The sequence below is a fragment of the Aedes aegypti genome, chromosome 3 (assembly GCF_002204515.2).
Source record: "Aedes aegypti strain LVP_AGWG chromosome 3, AaegL5.0 Primary Assembly, whole genome shotgun sequence".
NCBI lineage: Eukaryota > Metazoa > Arthropoda > Insecta > Diptera > Culicidae > Aedes > Aedes aegypti.
The window spans coordinates 237,106,477-237,125,934 of NC_035109.1; the positions used below are offsets into that span (position 1 = coordinate 237,106,477).

At 36.6% G+C, this 19,458-nt stretch overlaps 1 protein-coding gene across 16 annotated transcripts in view; it reads right to left on the bottom strand.

Annotated features, from left to right (window-relative positions):
- The window catches only part of LOC5571159 (adenylate cyclase type 2), a 200,564-nt gene that overhangs the window by 82,633 nt on the left and 98,473 nt on the right, over positions 1 to 19,458 (bottom strand). For 15 of the 16 annotated variants that reach the window (XM_021854242.1, XM_021854241.1, XM_021854239.1 and 12 more), the window contains 2 exons: positions 1,715 to 1,845; positions 316 to 513 (listed from right to left, as the gene is read on the bottom strand). In XM_021854242.1, coding sequence (XP_021709934.1) covers positions 316 to 513; positions 1,715 to 1,845 — 329 coding nt within the window. The remainder of the gene's footprint in view (positions 1 to 315; positions 514 to 1,714; positions 1,846 to 19,458) is intronic. The other variant, XM_021854243.1, reaches the window with a different exon arrangement.

Below are 19,458 nucleotides of genomic sequence, written 5' to 3' on the forward strand. Positions count from 1 at the left end.
AGCAATCAAAGGTGGAAGGTCGACGCTGGAACTAATAAAAGAATATCATTAGTTATGACCAAAAAGAGTTAAATTATGCATATAGATCGAACACTTACCAACTTCTTTTTCTAAGCGCCATGGATATTGAACCGAAAAATATATTCCAATGCCACAATTCAATATCTAGCAAATCCGGAAATCTTGATTAGGTATCGAACATTTGAAATTGCTATTGCAATCGGTAGCACTCGGTTTCCATCATTATCATCGTCAATGTGGACCATGGTTTAGCAAGCTGTTTACGATGGATTGGTTCCCGTAATGTGTACTCACCAAAATTAGTGCAAACAAAGGTAGTGGTGCCAGCTCCGCTCCAACTGCGATGGCAACGGCTCCAATGGTCCCGGTGGTTAGCATGGCAAACGATAGGGCGGCCAGCGGAGAGTTCATCACCATGGGAAAGTGCAGTGCCACCGAAATGACACACAGCACCACCGAGGCACCGGTCAGCATCGTTAGGTCAGCCACAATCTGTAAATCAACTGGTTTTCAATTTGGGTTTATGTAACGACCTATGCCGGGGATACGGAGACTTAGAATAATTGATGTGCCGTGTGTCTGGTCCAAGTTGGGATAGGTACAGGTATATATACAGAGGTATCTATGTACAATAACATATCTGCACTAGGGCGATTCAAATCACAAAACAGTTTATCCATGAATTTGTTTGCTATTATTTAGCTCCGTGTGGGATTATCCCTCTAATACCCAAATTTTTATTTTCGATTTAAGTATTATTTTTCGTTATCTAAAATCGTTCTAAACACGTTTTGGGTATTTATTTATTTTTATTCGCAAATTTTTAAATTTTAGTTTTTGATTTTTATAATTTTTATTTTTGAACATCCCTAGCTTTTTTCATTTTTTCTTGAAGCCTTTTCTAGTTGTTGATTTTAGGCAACAATAAAAAATTTAATTGTTACGGTATTTTGAAAAAATATTAAATTTTTATTTTTTTTTCGGAGCGTTTTTTATTTTCCGTGTAACAAACGGAAAAACAGGTTTGAAATGATTTTAATACCACCAGGCTCTTCGTTTGTGATAGGTTAATCGTAGAAAAATATAAAAGGTACGATTTTTTACATTACACGTTAAATAAAGCCCAGGCATTTGTAGGTTATATAAGAATGCAATTTTTCAAACAATTTCTAAAAATACAAAAAAGTTTCAGAAGTCATTAAAAACTTTTCTTATATGCGTGTTATGAGTCAAGGTATAAGCCAAAAATAAAATCATTTTGAATTTCCGAGCTACGAAAAAATACACAAAATTCCAAAGTGTACCCCGTCTAAAGGCGGGGTTGGGTAATAGAGGGTTATAATTTAAATAGTCCAGTAAGCTTATGCAAAAACCTCAAACAGGAGTAAACAGCATTGTAAGAAATATTGTTAAAGATTTTTCATTTTATCTTCCATATAAACCTTCAAAGTCTATGGGCACTTTGAAATCCTCAGCATTATGGCTGGAAATTTGACTGAATTCTATTTTTGTCATAAGGTTTGTAAAATAAAAGATATGGGAGATAAAATTTCTAAACCTTTTTGAAATTCAAACCACCTTAATCTGCACATTCCCTCGTTGGGCGACAATTCATTGGATGCAGTGGATGCGTGTATGTATAGCCTCACGTAGTCCCACAAAATAAAAGGACGATGAAATACGTTCACCTTACCTCTTCCTGCAACTTGCACATAATGATTGATATCAGGCAAGCGAGTATCGATATTCCCAGGCCGGAGATGAATAACGACTTTCGAAGCCTCTGTCGATATCGAGTATACAAATCGTCCAGATGGGAGTTTTCTGTGGAATGAAAAAGAAAACAGTGGATGAGTGACATATTCATGTTTTTTCTTCTTTCTGTTGGTCAAATGAAATGGATGGTGTTTGATAGGATAAATTAGTCATATATCAATTGATAAACTGAAGATGTACCGAAGCCACACCTCAAGTCTTCAAAAACACGATGATAGCCTTCCGCTCCGAAAATTGGATCCATCAGTCACATTCAGAGAGTGGTTTTTCCTGGCGATCCAGTTTTTCTGCTTAAAAAAAATGTTTATTGCTTCTTCGATTTGTTTTTACTTCCGATTTTAACTATCACACTATTGGAATTATAAAAAAATCCCAAAATGTTCATAAAATATCTTAGAACATTACATGAAATTGCGTAAACAAAATTAAAATAACTTGAGCCATTCTAACTGCATTCAACTTAAGTAAATATGACAAAGTCTAGATTGTGCATTTTTTTTCCTACGTGTAGAGGTTTTGCTAAAGATGTTAAAATGGTACAGAAGAAAGGGAGAAAATGGAAACTCTCATCTTTCCATAATAAATTTTCTACGGTATCCACTATATATCCTCCTATGTATTTGCCGGAAGCGATTTCCTGTTATACCTTATCTCTAAAGAATGTGGAAAAAGCTGACTTTTTGACGAGGAAACCTATGAATAATGGTGGAGCAAACATGTTTAATCCCTACTGGCATGAAAACATGAGTGAACATGTCAGATTAATTTGAAATCGGCCAAATGAAAGACCACTAGAAAAATATAAACCCTGATTAAGTGTAATTCGATTAATCCCACTTTTTTGATAATGCTCGTCGACAATAAAATAACAAATATTATTAAAGAGTTGGCTTGGCTGCTAATAATAATATGGGAGAGAGAATCTGGTTGCGGAAATATAACCATGTTTCTTGTGAAATCGCAAAGTGATCACGAGCTACGTAAATAAATCAGGTCACAGATTTTATTTAACACGTTTTGTTATTTGCTCTTTCAATCTGCCACTGAATGGCCAAAATATATCAGTTTGATAACGTAGCTCAAGAATTACTAGTTAAGAATGAGTTGTTGTAAGGTTTCGAAGCTTACATGTACACGACAAACACGTGTTCAATGTACAAATTGAAATTGTAATTGCGAAAAGAAACCACGTGCTCTGGTAGGGATCGAACCCATGACGCCCTATTTGCTAGATGGGCGCTCCAACCTACAAAGCTGCGGAGCCGCTTGAGAGACCCCGTTGTTCAGAGGCCAACTGATCTCGATTACCTCAAAGCACATAGTATCACCATTTTGTAGTCTAAGGCATCAAAAAGCAATTCTGACGATTCAACTAGGAGGGGTAAAATTTCAAATTATAATTGGTGCGTTTTTAGCCTACTCAATAATTGGCAATTTACCCTAGTGGCTGGTAGTAGTACCTTATGTTTCTTCCGGTTTGATATCAAGTAGATCACTGAATATAACAGAATTTTCTCCCAATATTCTTGCAAGAATAATTTTTCTCCGTATGCTATGAATCAAATGTAAACAAAACCCTCTGCTAAACCACTTCCAGCGAAATATTCCAATCACATATTTGCATCTAACCGAGTCCCAAAATATCCCGGGAACGTCTTCTACACAATACTTCCGAGAATTGCCATGGAGAAGAGCATGGCAAATAAATCCGGTAGGCACTTGTCTCAAGACCTGTTTTCATCGCCCGTCTTCCAAAAGCCACCGGATTTTACCGAAAAAGATACCTGTTCGAGAAGTCTTGTGATAAAGCAACCAAACCTATACCAATCAATCATTTGTTAGGAATTATTGTTTCGTTGTACGAAGGCATACATGTGCTTAACGCAGCGGTGTTCAATCTGTGGTGCTCGAACTCGAAGCTCAAGAATGTGGATCGCGAAACAATTATGTTCTTCTTTTACCTGGAGTTACGTCCCTGCTGGGACAAAGCCTGCTTCCCAGCTTAGTGTTCTTATGAGCACTTTTACAGTTATTAACGGAGAGCTTTCTTTGCCATTGACCATTTTTGCATATGTATATCGTGTTTTGTTTACAAGGGTGAAATCTGCAAACAAACGCATGGAAATAGAGTGCGTTGCTGTCAATTATACTTCTTCCATCGACGAGTCATAGACCACTAGGGTGGTCTTAACAACTGAATAATCTTAACACCCGTCGGAAGGGGCAGCCTCAGTACGTCATCGCATTCCATAACAGCGGGTCCAGGATTGAACCTTGAGGTACTCCCACGGTAATTCGAACACTTTTCTGCCCCTCCTCTGTGTTTTACATTAGAATCCTATCTTCAAAATAGCTTTCTAGGAGCTTACACAACTGCATCGGTACCTTGAGGCGGTGAAGTGTGTGGGCTATCGCTTCCCAGCTTGCGCTGTTGAACGCATTCTTCACATTTAGAGTGACAATCGTGCAGTAACGGATGCCGCTCCTTATATGCTCGATAGCATCCAGAGTAGATTCACCATTCCTGAATCGAATCTGGTTGTTAGACAGCCGTACCTTCCGTATACGGCACTAGCCTGTTGAGGATCAACCTCTCCAGCAACTTGCGCGAAGTATCTAGTAGACAGATAGGTCGATATGCTGACGGGTCACGGCACTAATTTCCATCGCTTCCATACTTCCGGGAGGATTCCTTGGTCTATGCAGCGTTGTATCGTGGTTCTGAACATGGATCCGCGTTCACTGCCGCTTTTAAGGCAATATTCGGGGTACCATCGGGTTCCGTTGCATTGTTTGACGAGAATGATTTCACGAGTTCTGCCAGCTCTTCGTTCGTCACCCATGCCACTTCTTTTAGTTCATTTGCCATATACCGTGCTGGGGGTCATGGGCTTGTGGGATGATACGGAATAGAACATCGATTATGGATCGCAGCAACTAGTGCGACTTCTCTTGGGGCGATATGGCACCTTTGGTCTTAGCCTGGGAGGGAGGCATAGATACTACACACGAAATTGTGGGCTTCGTAGCCGTGCGATTTGCGGCGTCAGTCGTTTAGGCGTATTGCGCTACGGAGTGTGGGTTCGATTCCCGCCCCAGTCGTAGAAAACTTTTCGTCAAACGAAAAATTCTTCACTGGTCCACTGGTCGTTCCATGTGTCCGTTGTCTAATGTTAGTAATGTTAAGTCTGTGCAGCCTTTGGCTGAAGACGGTGTAAATTGCCTTTTTTAAAAAATATGACACAACGTTATTTCGAACCGCAAGAAAACTCCAGCATGCCAACGACAATCAAGGCAGACGTGATGAAAATCACTAGTTTTCTTTTGTTTGTACCTTCGATCGTTGTGGACAAACATGGAAAAAAGACCAATGTTTTCTATGCATTTCATTTTCGTTTCTATCGGAAAAAGTGTAATTATGCATATTTGAATACTTTATATTCAATTAGAATAAAAGGTGCTATCGTGACATTACTTTTGAATAAGCATGAATAGCTTTTCAATCGTTTTTTTGGCACATTGGATAAAATGCAAAAGTAAGTTTTGTTCAATTACGCGCTTTTATCATGTTTGTCCATTGTTTAAGATCTGGGCTCACAGCGACAGTTCATGACAGCAGAATCTCGGCTCACTATGATGTACATACAGTGAGAGGCAAAATAAAGTGCCCACCTTACCAGTTTTCGAATTTCTCTCATTGATTTGGTTCAAATTAAAGTTAACACACCTAAATCTTTTGTGATATTTTATTTTTGATGTTCTTTTAAAGTTGCACTTACGAAATTTTGATTAAAAAAAGAATTTTACTTAAAGAAAAAGAAAATCAATTTGTATTGAAAAAAAAGTAGTGACAAAAATAAGTGCCCACTTCCTTCTTGGCCCCAGAAAAGATGATTTAAGAAAAATAAAAAGCAAATGTGATGAAATGTGATGGTCTGGGGGTGTTTTTCATGGAGTGGAGTAGAAAACCTCGTGAAAATCGACGGAATAATGATGGCAGATTCCTACATTAACATCTTGCTGGAAAATCTGGAGGTTTCGCTGATCCAGACGGGCCTTGAAGAGAAATTCATATTTCTCTAGAACAACGACCCGAAGCATACTGGAAAGAAGACCAAGTCTTTTTTCCGGTCTTGTCGGATTAAACCGCTGGAATGGCCTCCACAAAGCCCAGACCTCAACCCCATCGAGAATTTGTGGGCGATTCTCGATGCCAGGGTTGAAAAAACTGGTGTTACCAACAAAAATAATTATTTTGAAGCCTTGGAGCGCGCCTGTGAAGAACTAGATCCACAACACCTACAAAACCTGGTGAAAAGCATGCCGAAGAGCCTCCAGCAAGTCCTTAAGGCCAAAGGAGGACACATTAACTATTAAATTGCTTTTTATTTTTCTTAAATCATCTTTTCTGGGGCCAAGAAGGAAGTGGGCACTTATTTTTGTCACTACTTTTTTTTCAATACAAATTGATTTTCTTTTTCTTTAAGTAAAATTCTTTTTTTTATCAAAATTTCGTAAGTGCAACTTTAAAAGAACATCAAAAATAAAATATCACAAAAGATTTAGGTGTGTTAACTTTAATTTGAACCAAATCAATGAGAGAAATTCGAAAACTGGTAAGGTGGGCACTTTATTTTGCCTCTCACTGTAAATTTCGTTCCACATTTCCACTCTGTAGGACTCGAATTGGCACTCTCGCATAGACTATCGAAGCATGCCCGTTTTCGAATCTTGCTTTCCTTTTTGAGAGCTAACGTTGCCTCCATGAATGCTGCACTGCTCATCTCTTTGTGCTTATGTGCGTGTGCGTTGCAATCTTCGTCTAGCCCGAAGGAAGAATTCCTCGAAGATTTGCAATTGATTCGCACCACTAGTACACCAGCGTACTGTTCTCTCTAAGAAGGGCCTTTTTCGGCATGGAAGCATCACAAGCTCGTGATATCACAGCAACTACCTCTTCACTGCTTAGGTCCAAAGTGTTCCGTTCGCGCCTCAGGGCTTCAGTGAATACTTCGCCGTCGAAGCGCGCTGTTTTCCAACCTCGGGCTTGGGTCGAGTTACATCGTACTGCCCTCCACCCGCCTATATATACTACAGCGAATCGATTGATTCTTGCTATGAGTATAATCGTCATCAACGCGCCAGTTCATAGTACCTTAAAGGTTAGGACTACAGAACATCACGTCGATAATCGATTCTGCTGATTTTTGCTATCGCAAAACCGTCATTTGAGATAGAGACTACTTCTTGGATTAGCTATCGTCCTGTTGTCCCTATACATTCCCGTGCATAAGTTTGGGTTCACCCCCTAAAAACATACAAAAGTGTTCATTCCATATCTCTATGATTACACGTCCAATTGAAACTCTCTAAGCCGCATTCGAAAGGCAAAGAGTTATTCTTACTTCGTATGTATTTATCCAAAAATATTTTTTGAATTTTGTGTACTAAATTTTTACTTAAAGTTGTGACATTTTTCAAAAAACACACTGAAAAATCATATCTAATTTCCTCAGAATTTGATCTACTAAAATTTTAAACCAAAGTGTCATTAGATTCGTAATCTTATATTCTTTGAAGAGCACTCGCAATTTTTTGTGGAAAAATCTTAAAACTATTCAAAATCAATGAAACAGTCATTCAAGTCATCGTGGGCTACGGGGCTGACAAACCAAATTTAAATTGCTCGCATTTGAGCATAACTTCATATTTTGTCATGAAATTTTGAGGATTGATTCACCATTAGTTGTAGTTTCATAAGTAATGGGAAGGTATAGCTCCGGAGTATTGTGGACAAAGTTATTCCAGAACATCTCTGGGTCAGGGAGGGTAAAAATCACATAAACGTCCTTTTAGAACTCATTTATCATTTGGAATGACTTCGAAGAATGGTTAAGAGAGTGTGCGATATAAGCTATCAATAGACCAGTCATTGGAGGTCCAAGTCCTTGGAGGTCCAAGGACATCGGTACATATTATTACAATACTCAGTATACTGATATGAACAGGCCTGTGTCATATAAATGACATCAAATGATTCTAAATACGCCATTCACCTGTTTACATTCCAGGTATATATTTCAGGAAGTTTTTGGATGAACTAGAACATCTGTTATACTCATCAAGTTATTCAAATGAGGACCTTGATGAAACAATCGATTATGCCGCAAAAAAAAACCTCTAGCGCTATAGGAGTGCATTTTTTCGGGTTGGTGTCAAAGAAGACTTATCTTGGATTTGTTTGTTCTTCAAATTGATGATAAAAGTTAGTTGGAAATTTCGTCGCATAGGTGGCGCTGCGATGCAAACTTTTTTGTTTTGCGTCTTAGAGCTTTTGCGTCTTCGGCAAATTTTTAGAACGTGTACAAATACGACAAGTTGTCGAAGAAACCAAAGTTTTAGGACTTCAAATAACAAAGTTATGGCAAAAAATGTGTATATCACTTAAGTTTTACGTTTTTCATACTTTTTACGTCAAAAGCGTAAAATGTTTCATTTTAAACACAATGCGTCGCTAAAATTCGATAAAATGCATGTACTGTATGAAAAAAAATCTTATTTTTATTTTAATAATTTATTGTTTGAACAAATTATTATAAAAATATTATAATTTTCAACATAACTTTACTTAAAAAGTTGATATATTTGAGATATCTGCATTCAATATAATTACCTTTTTCATGTAAATAGAATAGACTTATTACTTAATGATAAAATTACATTGTACTACAAGACTTTTGACACATTGCGTCAGTCAAGATTTATTCATCAAATACTTTTTGCTTGTCAGATGTTTCTGTATCTAGATATTTTAATATTGTTGTATGGCCCTTTTGTCATCTCCAGCAACTGTCTAATTAGAACTTCGCTGTGGCCTACTATTATTTTTTTTTACACCCTGTTATGACCGTGTTGAGACAGTTCTCTCTTACATAAATCACAATCCATAAATCACAAGTATCAAAATAAAAGTATTTAATTAACAAATCCTAACTGACGCAATGTGTCAAATATCTTGTAGTATAATGATAAAATTAATAATAAGTCTATTCTATTGATATAAAAGAGATGGTTATTTTTAATTTAAATATCTCAAATATATCAAAATATACATATGGCAAACTTTGACAAAGGAAATAAAGCGTATTTCGGAACATTGATAAGTTTATGCAAAAACTTGCAACTTTTTGAGTAAAGTTATGTGAAAAATTATGATACTTTTGCAATAATTTGTTCAAAAATAAAAATATTTAAATAATTCTTCACACAGTACATGCATATTATCGAATTCAAGTGACGCATTGTGTTTGAAATGAAACATTTTCCTATTTTGACGAAAAAAGTTGTAAAAACGTAAAATTTAAGTGATGTACACATTTTGTACCATAATTTTGTTATTTGAAGTCTTAGAACATTGGTGTCTTCGACAACTTGTCGTATTTTTACACGTTCTAAAACTTTGCCGAAGATGCAAAAGCTTTAGGACGCGAAATAAAAAAAGTTTGTATCGCAGCGCCACCTATGCGGCGAAATTTCCAACTAACTTTTAAGATCAAATTAAAGTACAAACAAATCCAAGATAAGTCTCCCTTGACACCAATTCGAGAAAATGCACTCCTAAAGCGCTAGAGGTTTTGTCTGGCTAAATTCTGCTCCTGGCCCAGTGTGCATTGTCAGATATGTGGAACGGAGCTCAAGAAACGATTGGTTCGACTAAGAGTGCCAGGAGGTTTTAGAGGAGAAGAATGCAGCGCGGGCTGCAATGCTGCAGCATGGTACGCGACAAAACGTGGAACGATACAAGCTGAAGCGGAAACAGCAAACCCGCCTATTTCGGGACAGAGAGCGCCGTCTGGAAGAGGTGGAATTCCAAGAAATGGAGTTGCTGTACCGTTCTCAAGAATCGCGGAAGTTTCTATCAGAAGCACATCCCGCAAAGGCTTCATGCCGCGAGCTGAGGTGTGCCGGGATAAGGATGGGAGCATCTTGACGGACGGATGGCTTGATGGCTACGTCAGCACAGCGGACAGTGGAAACCAACCAGCTTCCACGATGGGGGAAGTTAAGGATGCCATTCAACAGCTCAAGAAGGCCACTGGCAAGGATAGTATCGGAGCCGAACTCATCAAGATGGGCCCGGGCAGGTTGGCCATTTGTATGCATAGGCTGATAGTCAGAATCTTGGAAACGGAACAATTACCGGAGGAGTGGAAGCAAGGCGTTAAATGCCCTATTTACAAAAAGGGCGACAAACTGGAGTGTGAAAATTATCGTACAATCACTATCATAAACGCCGCCTATAAAGTGCTGTCCCAGATTCTCTTCCGTCGTCTATCACATTTAGCAAACGAGTTCGTGGGAAGTTATCAAGCAGGTTTAATCGACGGCCGCTCGACAACGGACCAGATCTTTTCCGTGCGGCAAATCCTCTAGAAATGCTGTGAGTACCAGATCCCTACGCACCATTTGTTCATCGATTCCAAGGCGGCATACGACAGTATTGACCGTGTGGAGCTATGGAAGATCATGGACAGCTTTTCCGGGAAGCTCACAAGATTGATTAGAGCAGCGGTTTTCATATCGTGCTATCGAGGCCTTGGCAGGTGCTCCGCGGCAGTTTTGAAAATGTGTACCATTCCTTGAAAAATATCAACATTCTGCTTTTAAATTTCGCTTTTACTTACCAAATCAAGACATATCTAGAATTTTCAATAGTTTAAATTTAAAGATGAGAAAACAATCGATTGCACTGAAAATTTAATTTCTTCGATTAGTTACTCGTTGGTTGCAACTAATCGATCGAATTTTAAATTAAGACTTCTGTTTTGTCCTCTAGATTTGTGCTAGTAACTTAATCTTATTTCTAAATTTTGACTAGAACGTGTCATATAATGTTGGTAGGCAAATGTTCATATTATGATTTGATTTATTTATTTTCCATATTTTTTATTCTGTACTAGCACGAATGTTATGAAAATAAGTTATGTTATTTCTTTAAGTTATGCCGAGGCGTCGTAAAGTCAATAGTTTCGCAATGCTGATTATATATGGTCATCATTCAATATATTGGACCAAATTTGGCGTAATTACGATTCTATACACACGGTATCAAAATCGCGATCATTATTGATGTACTTCGGATATTTTTACTGTAACGTTGAGCATTTGGGCTATGATTCTGTTATTAGAATGTTAAAAATATTCTGTCGTTGAAAATTTTCCCATTCATTTAGTTTGGGAAAGTTTTAGATGCCAAATTGGGGTTTCTAGAATTCAATATGGAAAACAATGCTTTTAGTTGAAGAAATCCGCTTTTCCCTGATAATAATTTTTGAAACCTTCAGGGTGTGAAAGTTTTGTTGGGATACTTTTTTCGTCAAAAAATCTGAGGTACAACTTCGATAATGATTGAAATTATGACACCGTTGTAGCACAGTATAAGACATATTTCACAACTTACATTTAATTTATGGTATTTTCCGAGAGTGCTAAACTAGTGGTTAACCAATACAAGCACACTACTAAAGGCTTAAAAAATAAATATTTCGCTACTGAAACTCGCTTACTTGTTCGAACTAACAACAAAAGGTAAACAATTCCTAATCATAACAATTCTGTTGTTTTCAAGCCGAAAATATTAAATACTTGATGAAAAACCAAACAAAGTTTCACATATTAGGCATATTTTTCCCAGTTTTAACCTTGAAATAAAAAAGTTTGCTCTATCAAATAAAAGAAATCTTTTTTAATAATAATTCAAATTAAAAAGCAAATTAATAAAAAAAAATGATAAACTTAAATCGTACTCCAACCCAAGCTCTAAGTAATTATTGAAAGACTGGCATACATTTTGGCTAACTAAGATCCACAAAATTAATAATATGATTAGCATACTTTTTTAATCTTAGGAAGCAATGTTCCTTGAAAAATTACCGTTGAATTTCTTACAAAAAGAGTCCAAAAGGCAAAAAATCGTTTTACGAACTAAATCCCATCGTTTTACGAACTGATTCAATCTACAAACCCCCGATCTAATTCGTAAAATGAGGTTACACTGTATATAACTTATCAATATTGGTCATATTTATCGAATCATTTCATCACCAATTCTGTGAATTTGAATTCATCAAAGTCAAATGCATATGCATTTCCGCACAAGGGGTAATCCAAAAATGACGTCCATCGTTTAGGGGAGGGGGGGTTTGCGAAAGTGTGACAGTGCATGTATTATGTATTGGAAAAAGCGTGACAGAGGGTGAAGGGGGGCTTAGAAATCCGTCATATTTGGATCTTTCCAACCCGCAGCTCTGATAAAAAACCGTGATTTGTCCCGCAACTTGAGCACCACTGGCCTTACGTGTCAATTCGGGTAAGCGCCACGCGGATCGGAACCAATAGGATTCGCGAAATTGTTTCATGTGGTGGGTAACCGAACTTTACTGTTTTGCTTGTTACCTTTGGCTGTCGTTCACTCTGTCACCTTCGAGTAGCTTGTCAATCAGTGCTCCCCCCCCTGTGAAATGTTGTCGATTGCCAAGGGAAATGGCAAATGATGACGGGAAATGTTTGTGTCAACAATTTGGAACACCACCGAAGGCGTCGTCGTCAGCGTCATCCGAACATCAGCCAAGCCGTTGGTCGATAGGTGGCAATGTTTGAACGGGAGAAATAGTTCGATTTGCTTTGATATTGAGCCAAGGTAAATATCACCGAAAAATCGTCCGTTCGACGAAGATGTGGATTTATTGGAATTGAAAAACGAGGAAGTGGATCATGCTTGAAATTTTCCTACACGATGGTCTATCTTTGTATGACTACGTTATGCAGCATACAAGCTAGCGATTCACATCTTAGAATAAGAATTGTAAAGAGCTCCATGGAAAAAAACAACAAAAGTCTAATTTGAAATTGGACTTTTAACCAGACATAGAATTATAATTTGTGACGATGTTGGGACATGTTCCTTGTTTAGTTTTATTCCACCTTTGCTGCATATTACGAACACTGTGATGCGAGGTAGCGCTCTGTGAAGGCCTTAGGAATCTAGCTCCATCAGTTTGTGGATGCTTGAATTTCCTGGTGAGCCCATTTCATACTTCTGTTTTGAATTAGTGAAATACGATAATACACTTTTTATATTCACAACGGTAGAAGATCACAAGTAAATTACAGATATTTGTTAGTGAAAATGGTTAATTTATTTCAAATTCAAGGTTCCACCAATTTTTTTTTGCCTTATTGCGTTTTAACTCGGCTATCTTCTGGCTTGCTTGTTCATTTAAATTTTCAATTGGTATTCTGATAATAAACTGATAATATCTCAATGTGTAAAATAAATATTAAAATTACTAGAACACCGCTAAGTGTACACACTTAAAAAAGTTTTTTTAATTTAATATTTTACTGAAAGCTTTTTAAACCTTTATTCAATTAAATGTTCTTGTATATTATTTTTTATCATAATTGAACGTCAGGAGGAAAAAAAACACATTGACAAAAGTTATTCATAGTCTCAAAATTGATAATTTTGTGATTTTATTAACAAAGGTCTATGATTATACTGTTACGCATTATCAAAACGAAAAACACTTATTTACAATATATCTCTGTATCTAATCAAAAGTACCCTCTTGTTGCTTTTCATTTAAATAAGACACGAGACTCTCTTGCTCTTGTTAATAAGTCCTTCTGAAAATGTCTTGATTTCAAAATGAATAAATAACATCTGGTTGTTTGAGGTGGTGTTTTACCGTTGATGCCCTTATTCGCTTATTGCCAAGCTGATCCAAGATGCTGCTGTGAGACGTGTGTGTTAAGAAAAAGCTACGACGAACCAAAAGTAAATTTTCATTATTTTCCATTTTCATGCCACATTTTCCTCCAATCACAATAAACACTAACCGAGCACAACACTCCTCAGGGGAACACTTCCAACAACCATTACCAAAAGCAAAAGTGTTTCACACATAAAAACTTGTTACCATGGCATGCATCGGTACCGTAGTTTTGAGTGAAATTGAATTTGAAATTGAAAAAAATGCAATTTAATAATTACAGTCCACGTAGTTTACATAGAGAGTCTGGTAGGGTAGGTGTTCCAGTTATGGACATAGCGTTTCCCTATTTCGCCATACAAGATTACTTGAATGTTTTCTCATTTTGAAAGATTTTGTGTGTTATAGTAGTAATATTTAAGATATATATTGATGTTCAAACATTCCAAAATATTTAAAATGTGAAAGCTTTCAAAATTTCCCGTATGGCCAAATAGGGAACCACTATGGTCATAACTGGTACACTTTCTCTACTCCATTTTAAGGAAACTAAACCATTTCACACATTGATCAATATAACCCTACTGAACAATTCAACCCAAATCCACAGTACGATGGAAACTGCGTGATTCGTTCCATTTGCGAATATCAAATGTAATTTTCTTTTTCCGTACAGTTTGATTTATGGCCCACCTACTCTCCAACCGAACTCCAACTGTCAGCGAGTGGAGGAAGTTTTCTTTCCGAAGAATATTTTCTTCGGTCGTGTTTTCCGTCCCTTCCTGATATAACATCTTCGTCTTATCCTCGATATGCTCCAGGATAATAAATGCCAAAAAGATAAACCTGTTGTAGCGAAAGTTAGTCATATTCTATTACAAGCTGCCGGTTGCATCCGAGTAGAAACTCTTCCACATCGAGCAAAACTTTCTCGCCAGATTTGTTTTTTATTCGATTGATTTATCAAGCATAACTGGTAATTGTTCTGTTCCAATCACAATGACTGAAAAATTGCAATCTCCAAAGACTGAACCAGATTACATGGATAAACTTGGAAGTGCGAAATGTGTCACAAATTTGGTCGAGATCCTCTGTAATTGATGGGAAAGGCAGCTGGCATGACACCAACTCTGTAAATCAATTACATTCTTAATTAACTTGGATTTTATGGTACATGAGTGTCAAGTCTGAATGTGCCAGGGTAATGGAAAACCTGAATTTTTCAAGCGCGACGTCAATGGAGCGAGAAAAACGTTTGCTGAAATCGTGCTTCATGAAAAAATAGCGTCATGGCTCTCTGAGTTGAAGGTGGACTGCACGCACTTTCTTCAAAGATCTTTTTCTTTTTGCGTTTTCTCGAGCACAAATCAGATCTATATAAATCTATAGAACGTATTGGACTGATATGTGGTTTTCTGTGTTTACTGTAAGCAACCCATCAACAAGTGCCATTTCCAGCATTGCAGATCGTAGATGAGCCATTTTAACACCCATATTTAAGTGCAAATGACCTTGCCCATAATTACTGAGTAGCTTGAGAGTTTTGTTGGAATTCAAGCAATAGTAGTTTATGGAACAAGTTGCAGAATGATGATTTTTACAGCACGATTCGTAAATTTATAGTGTTGTAAAAATCGAGTTCTGCAACGAGTTGCGTACAACATTTTTTGCAATTCCATAGAAGACCATTTGAGGGTATCAGAATCTATATCGGAGTGCATTGACCATCATTGTACAATTTATGAAAAACTGTTGTGTAATGATTCATTACGCAACTCAAATCAGTTGCGTAATGAGAAAGCGTTGCGTAATGAATCATTACAGCACTGGTTCCAGTTGCGTAATGACTATTCCCGCACGGCATACTTCAGTGCAGTAAAGTAGGCCGTTTGATGAAAAACAGCCTATTACGATGCGAAATTGCAAAAAATAATATACATATTCATTAGGGTGGTTTAGAAAATCGTAAATCATTTTTTTGCTTCAAACCATTCATTTAATTGTAGATCAAATTCTTAGTGACCTTCCATAATTTGAGCTCATTTGGATGAAAACTGAGATTACACAAGCCCATCAAACTTTGTATGAGAATTACTATGGGAAAATTAAGCAATTAATTCTATCTGTTTCTAAATAATTTTACAAAATTTTGTATGACTAAAAGTCTTTCTTTGTATATTAACACACGCTTAATAAAAATCTAATGGAAAAGATGTGTGATTACATATTTTGTTATGAACCTGTCAAAAATGTCTGTCCAGGACACAATGATAACAAATTTTGTTATTATTCGGTCATCATTGATAACAGAATATCAAAATGATAACAGCGATAATAAAAGTTGTTATCACTTTGATATCACCCAGTTATCCGACAAAGGGCCACGATTTTAGCAAGTACCGTTATGTGATGCTTTTGAAAATAAGGATGGTCCTCATTTTCATAGAAACAGCATCACTTTCTTATGTGTAGAAATTAAAGTATATAATGTAAATAGGGGCCCAGATAGCCGTAGCGGTAAACGCGCAGCTATTCAGCAAGACCAAGCTGAGGGTCGTGGGTTCGAATCCCACCGGTCGAGGATCCTTTCAGATTGGAAATTTTCTCGACTTCCTAGGGCATAGAGTATCTTCGTACCTGCCACACGATATACACATGCAAAAATGGTTGATTGGCATAGAAAGCTCTCAGTTAATAACTGTGGAAGCTCATAAGAACACTAAGCTGAGAAGCAGGCTTTGTCCCAGTTGGGACGTAATGCCAGATAGAAGAAGAAGAAGAATGTAAATAATACATGCTTCAGCAAAGTTGTAGACCACTCAATTTTTTTTGCAGCTCTTGAATTGATCGATTTAGAATTTTTTCCTATGGTGACATAGGGTGGTCCAATGAAAACTGTTTTTTCAGGATCCGGCTTTTTCAAATCTAATATCTCATCAAAGTAATCAAAAAAACACACGAATGTTTTTTTTTCAAAAGGATTTTCTCCCGAAATCCATTTTCCCGAATGTACTGTTTCCCCGAAAGCTTTTTCCACAGACAGTTTTTAATCATTTTTATAAAATTATGTTTTGTAATACACTATATTCAGCAAGTTTTATATTCGTTTCAAACGAATGAATCTTTTATAAATGATTTGAATTAAAGAAAAAAAAAAGATGTGATATTTGGATTGGAAATCGATGATAGTTTTTTACTGGTAGGTCTGCTTTCAAAAATTTGTTAAAAACTAAGTTCGGTGTTCAAATTTTATTATGCTAAGAATCTTAATAAAAATGCATAAAAGGTAGAAGGTAGGTTTTGAGATAATATTCAAGAGATGAACATATCTGATAAATAATGTCGTTTGTCCGAACATAATTAATCTTGACAACTGGCTGAAAGGCAACAGCAGAATTATAATATACCCAGACAACCAGAAGTCGCATAGCAGTATACGACAAAAGTCGCTTATTTGTACAAACTGCATCACTCCCGCACTACATGGTGGATAAAATTGTTTGATCGATGAGTTTTCTCGCATAAAACGCTATTTTATGAGTTCATATGTACATTCCATTTCGTCCCGTATAATTGTACAAAGTAAGTCGGATCAATCCGTAGCAGCTGTCAAAAATATTTTGTTATCATAGATTAAGTCGCATAAGAGTACATACTAATTCGCAAGAAAATCTACACACTCGCATTGCATGTTATGTTTCATCATATAAAATATGCACGTATATCGCCTCCACTTTTGTACGTATAAGGCCTTTTCGCGACATCTTATACGTGAAACTTTGCACATATTAACATCGCATAACGTAAAAGGTGATTTGGTTATACGTACATTCTGGTTGTCTGGGATAGTTTGCTTGGTTGAAAACAGTATGAATACTGCAAAGACGTGACCCGAATGAGATCTTCACTGCATGAAAGCTTAAAAAGAATAAATGAGTTACTAAGTTGAATTGGGATGCATCTCAGCTCATCGTGTTCAGGCTATCATTCGATCATTACATACACGTTAGTTTTTTATGTTTCTTAAAACTTGAGCAGATGGTTATTTTTTTTTTAACTACAATAACTAATAACATAAAAAGGCCCTCCCCTTGGTTATGCGACCTTGCCGCGATGGGAGGGCATAATCCATTAGCCCATAAGATGGAAACCAAAGGCGTAACCTGTAGTGGTGGTATCACATTTTGGCATTTTTTGCTTAAAGCCGCGTCATAATTCATATGGCATAGACGCAATAATATCTCGGATGTGATCCAACGGACATTCTGCGTCATTGATAGAATTGATGCCCATTTCAAATAATTAATCTATTTTAAGTGGACATTAATACTATTGGTGACGTTCAGTTTGCCTTTTGCTATCCAGAATGATCCATAGCCACTCTTACTATTAGCTAGCTAAATACATCGTTATCATATACGACGTAAGGAAAACTTAGGAACTTTTAGGAAAATTACTAGTAGATTCACTGAGTAGAAATAAGTGGCGACAATCTTATTTTAATATGGTTTTTACATTGCCATAATAAGAAATACCTCTTTTTTAACAGCGGTATAAATAATCTAATTCCAGCTTCATTTTCGCAACAATTACAAGTAGAAAGTAGGCGTTGTGAAGCATTGCATTTGCCACCGAAAAGTGAAACTTGTAGGAGACTGTAATAGAAGTCTAAGGTAACTTTACTCTTCAATGTTCACTATAAAAATGACTATGGAAGGTAAGACGCTGAGATCGAGTTTCGAAAAATTGTTGAACAGACAAGGAAAGCGACTTTTTTCTTTAAGGATATATGAACGTAATGACCAATAAATACTTTTAACAACCAAAAATGAAATTAACTAAAATTCTTACTAAACAGCCTACTTTTGTTAAGACTTGACGACAATTGACATTTAAGACTAATCTTACGTAAAAGACAGGAGTAATCAGAATAGCACTTGAATGACAAATTATTCAAAACCGTTTCGACTAGACACTACTATTTCAAACAAATTCTGATGGAACTGCTGATTTTCACAATGCTCCCTTTTCTCAGAAGCAAGGGAATATGGGTACTTTTCAAAAACTACCACGTCACAATAATAATAAAAAAAAGCAGTGTTCATGTGGGCGCCATTGCCTAGTCCGTCTGAGTATTGGTCCTGGTAGAGGGGAAACTTGGCAAAAGCCAGACCGAGGGTTCAGCCTTGACAAGTTAAGCTGTCAGGCAGCTCCAACTGAACACCATAAAAAAAAATTACGTAGAAAGGCTTGTTTTCAATTTAATAAATATCCCTTCTTTAGGACATATGTTGTTTTTACTTGTATTACTGGTCTTGTAATCATTGGCATTAAAATAGTTGATAGTTTTAAAGCTAGTTTCGCCTTCTTATCATCGTAGGCAGTTCTTTGAAGCTTTGCTGTGTTAATGTTGTTCAACTTGCAGCTGCTACTTATTCCATAATAAGTTTGCCCTTCTTTTATTAGAAGACTGTTCTTTAAAGATAAATATAACAATTAAAATTAAAAGAGCTACTAAAAATTCAATCAGATTTTGTTGTCTGGTTCCGCTAGAGAATAGTTTTAGTATTTCAATTTCATTGCGATTATTTCGGGAAAACAGTTTTCGAGAAAATAGATCATTCGGGAAAACGTCATTCGATGAAATTGCATTCAGGGTAATGGTTTTCGAGGAAATGTCGGACAATCGAGCTTTGCGTACTTTGGTAAGTAAAGAATCTCGCTATGTCTTTCCGTTTGGAAGTTATTGTTGTTTTTTTTTACAAAAACACACCTACTTTGAAATTAAATATCTCTGATTGGGGCTAACATAAAAAATATCGAAAAGCTAAACATTACATATAATTTGCAATTGGATTAGATGGACAAATTGATGTGAAGATTTGCG